This window comes from Sinocyclocheilus anshuiensis, unplaced genomic scaffold (assembly GCF_001515605.1).
Source record: "Sinocyclocheilus anshuiensis isolate Anshui unplaced genomic scaffold, SAMN03320099.WGS_v1.1 scaffold132, whole genome shotgun sequence".
Lineage (NCBI taxonomy): Eukaryota > Metazoa > Chordata > Actinopteri > Cypriniformes > Cyprinidae > Sinocyclocheilus > Sinocyclocheilus anshuiensis.
In genome coordinates, this window is record NW_015555730.1 from 907,050 (window position 1) to 911,772 (window position 4,723).

Consider the following 4,723-nt stretch of genomic DNA (forward strand, 5'->3'; position numbering starts at 1 on the left):
ATCTAAATGCCACTTCAGATGCAGCTTCTGTGTTGATTTAATTTGCTTGGTAATTGCTCAGATGTCTTATTATTCTAATTCCCTGATTAAATGTAAGAATTTGACTCAAAAGATAATGGACACTTTTAGAACAAATTTTAATCAGGTAAAAATGCCCATAAAATGCAAAAATCAGTTTAAACTTATTGGAAAAGATTAATTTCTATCAGTATGAACTGACCACCACACAGAATATGAAGAATATTAAAAACATTAGGAGTCAGCTGTCTTCGGCAGTCCTTAAGGTACCAGCACAATAACACACTCAGCAAAATATCGTCTAATTATCGTTATCGATAAAATCCCATAAAATATCGAGATATAATTTTTTGTCAATATCGCACACCCCTAGTTAAAACTAACGCTATCAAAAATAGTTGAAACTAAAATATAAATATTAGATAAAAACAATTTCAGTTCATTGGCAAGGCAAGGCAATATTTACATTTATTTTTCGTTAAGCTGAAGTATTAAAATTGAAGCAAAACAAAACAAAATTTAAGGTAAATAGAAATATTTAAAAAAATTAAAATGACAAATGCACATAATAAAATAATTCAAAAATCACCTAAATTTAATTCAAATCAATAAATTTATAAAAAAAAAAAATAGGTAAAAAATAGTAATAAAATATTATAATAAAATGAAATAGTAAATAATAAGAAAATACACACGTAGCTAATTCAAAATATTAATAAATTCTATAAAAGTAAATACATAATTCTAAAATAACACTGATCCGAAGGTGTCACATTCATGCTATTAAAAGAAACATTCAGATGCAATTATTTACAATGCTGATATGAGGATGTAAAGCATCCTAAGGGTATGTTTACGTATGTTTAACTCAAGTGGCACAGAGGTCTTTAAGTCTGAAATTCACTTTAATTTACCTCCTGATAACCACTACGGGCTGAAGATAAAGAGAACAACAGCGGCTCACAAGTAACCAAAATATCTAACAGCATTTAAAAAAATGTACAAAAAATTATAGTAAATTACTAAATTATAGTTCAAAATCTTCACAAGTTTAAAAATTAGCCTTACCCATTGGAAAAGAGAGTCGGGGGAGGACATGAGAATGACAGCTGAGGACAGTCAGAAGAGACAGACAGGCGCAGAGTGACACTGAATGCACCATCCTGATGGACAACCAGGAGGCCGCTGAGCACAACAGATGAGCTGAAGCCAAAGACCGGTCTATCTGTCACTTTCGGTTTCTGCTCCTGTCCTTTCAGCACTGAGTAGCCCACAGGGACACCACTTCAAACAGCCAAAGCAGTCTGCCGTTATCTCATCTGAGCAGAAAAATTAAGAGCGGGTTAGAAATCGGTAGGCGAGTCCTTTATGTCTCAAGTCGCCTCTTCCTCTTTCAGAATTTTGCATAAGCTTAAGAAACAGTCAAGAGATTACATGCATCAGCACATGACTGTCTTCATCCATGAGCAGGGAAGGAAATTTAAGTTACTTTTCAACATTCATACTATTGAAAAAGAGACTGACCACCATCCAGAGAAAGTCAGTGCAATGATAAAATGTCACATGACCATGAGCAGTGCAGAGCAGAAACATAGCAATATACTAATTTTTCCATTTAATATAGCCATATCTATACATATTCACAATGTATAATAAAAACATGAAAATAACTTTGCAGTGGATGGGAAACTGGGTTTCTCTGGTCAGTGAGTGTCGAGCAGGAAACGGAAAACTCAATGGAGGTGAAGGGTTTTCATGATAAATCATGTTGAATCATGTGTGATCTGATGACTGTTTGATGGAAATCCCTGTGAGCCAAGAACAGAAACATGGTGACTAGTGTCTTGTGCTTGTGGAAAACCAAGATTTACTAAACACTTGTTGACGTGAAATGCACTCTTGACCATCACGCATTCATACAGGGACCAACGATCCTGATCAATAATTTATTAAAAAATACAATAACTGGAATAAATCTTTACTTTCATTAGAAATTCTTTTTACTATTTTTGGGAGTATAACATCTCAGGGTGAACTGTACTAATGATATTATTTGATGGTTACACTATGTGACTTTTTTGGATTGTTCTTGTAAAAGTTATAAAAGTTTTTTTTTGTTAAACCACATTAAACCAAAATTAATGCAAAGAGTATTTTTCAAAGAATTTGGCACATGTGTTTTAAAGTACATTTTTAAAAATAATTCCTTTCCTTTATCCTGGACACTTTTATTTGTCATTGACCCACACAATAATAAAAAACAGAGAAACTCAAAAGCTGTTTCAGTTCAATGTTAGTAAAACAATGACTTACATTAGGCTCACATGTAATGGGATTATATATTTTAAATTTGATTTCTGAAGAAAACATAAGCTGTGTTTAGATAAGCAAAATTTAACAAAATTATGCCAGGCATTGCTATGTGGTTGCTAAGGTATTCTTTATGGCTTTTATTATGTTGCTATGAGGTTATTGGGGTGTTTTGGTCAAGTCAAGTCACCGTTATTTATATAGCACTTTATACAACAGAGATTGTTTTAAAGCAGCTTCTTAAACATTAAAGTAACAGAATCAGCTGCGTTTCCATTACCCTTCAAATTGCACAAATTAAAAAGTCTTTATTATGTTTTTCTTTTCTTTATATCTTGATATTGTGTGATTTAATGTTGTTTAACTTTTCTCTCTCTCTCTCTCTCTCTCTTTTTTGGATCAGTGCTTGTTCTGGTTTGATCATGTGATCTCCTAAATCATCATGTGATTTCTTAAATCAAGATGGCTCCCAGTTCCAACATTGTTAGCTTGGCATTGAAAATGGTCAACATGTGACCGAAACATTTGTTTTATTTTTCTCAGTAAATTGCTTACACTACTTTCATCTCACTTGTGACTTTTGATTTTTGAGAGTGTGCAGGCTTTTTTCAAGTATTTTACTCTTTGGGAAACATTTTTGGTCTACGCACCTCGGTTGGATTGTTTTGAAGGCGCGGTGAGTCTCCGGCTGTTTTACAAATTGAAATTGCGAACTGAAAATACGCAAAATAAATAACGTTTTTATGTTCGCATGAGGTGGTGTTTCAGGAAATAAAAAAAAAGGAATATGTCACAAAACTGCAATGGAAACAGTTTTTTTTTTCGCATTTACAGGTCACCTGTAAAAGTCACATGATCATTCTTTAACGGAGACCTATTATGCCCCTTTTTACAATATGTAATATGTCACAGATCATTTATTACATCATTCTGAAAATGCCTATTTTGAGTGTAAGCAGAAACCAGCCGTTTTCATGCATGTCTCTTTAAAATGCAAATGAGCTGCTGTTCCCTGCCCCCTTTTCCAGAATAGGACTATGCCTTTACAGCTCGTTCCTAAAACACATCTGTTTGGTTTTGATTATCATCGAGTTTTAAACTGTATTAGTTCAAACTTCTGATATACGGTTTTCTGAACAGAAAGCACACAGAAAGTGTCTGTCACACGGCATGTGAGTAAACTCATGTTTTTTATGTCTTATTGCGCTTAAACTGTCATATACAGACAGTTTATGTTAAAAAAAACACACGAGTTACAAAAACAGTCGATTATGTCTGTGAAGTTAAACAGCTTCGTATGTTTATATTAGATGTGTGTGGCAACAGCGTTATATACAGTAAATAAATCAATAAATCCACTGCTCTCTTGTCTCCTCTGAGGAACAGTGTTCTGTTCTCGTCAGTGCAGCCAAAGACAGAACAGTTAGCATGCTTTGCTAGAACTTCGCTATTGTGTTTATAGAACTGGTACAGACTAATCGGCGGTAATATTATTAAAAAAAAATCCCCTTTCTATGTCACAGGGGGAGCGAAATCTGAGCAGCTTTTTTCAAAAGCTTATCAAAAAAAATGTACTGGTTGTTCTTTTTCACATTTTCTGGGTTAGCAGATGCACTGCAATAGCTTTTTTTAATCAACATTTATATGCAGCTACTGATTCATAAACTAGTGGCTATCCAGTGGAATCAAATTCAGTGGCTAGTCTCTTTTAAACCACAACTAAGCAAACCAAGAGGTGACAGCACCAAGAAGCCATAATTGGTCTTTATAATATTCTGATTTCTAGATATAGCTCAGGTACATCCTATGTTCATTTAAAGTCCCCCTGTAGTCAAATATTTTATCCCTTAAAACTTATCTTTGATCATCAAAATGACATATTTAAATGTTTTTTCTTGTGAAAATAATTTTATCATTCCTTAAAATAGCTTGAATGCAACTCTACACCCTTGCTTTTTTACTATACGCTGATCTATGAATATGCAAATTAGTCCCGCCTCCACTCAGTCACACCAGCCAGCGCCTCCTGATCCACTGAACTGTAGTAAACGCAAAACAATGGCATACACGGATAATGACTGATAAAACTATCTTTTTACTAGCGGACAACTACAGTGAATACTGTAACATTCGTTAAAGTTACTTACTTGACGATGTTGTGTCCTAAAATGCCTTGAAGACTCGAATACAGCCGTTTGTGATTCTTAATTTGCGCCCGCGAGCATACGCGTGTGAAGTGCAGATGCCGATGCGGGAGAGGTGGGTCTGACGCCGGGCTACTTTTACACTGTTGCCACGGGTTACAATTAGGGATATACCGGTATCAAATTTTCATGTTGCGATTAATTGCTAATGCTTTTATCACGGTATACGGTATTATCACGATATTGAAATT

The 4,723-nt window shown here is 34.3% G+C and overlaps 1 protein-coding gene across 1 annotated transcript in view; it reads right to left on the bottom strand.

The window, feature by feature from the left end:
* Positions 1–4,723, bottom strand: part of LOC107672813 (semaphorin-4A-like) — a 51,860-nt gene that overhangs the window by 37,350 nt on the left and 9,787 nt on the right. Inside the window, exon 2 of the mRNA XM_016466181.1 lies at positions 1,087–1,337. Coding sequence (XP_016321667.1) covers positions 1,087–1,180 — 94 coding nt within the window. The 5' untranslated portion in view covers positions 1,181–1,337. The remainder of the gene's footprint in view (positions 1–1,086; positions 1,338–4,723) is intronic.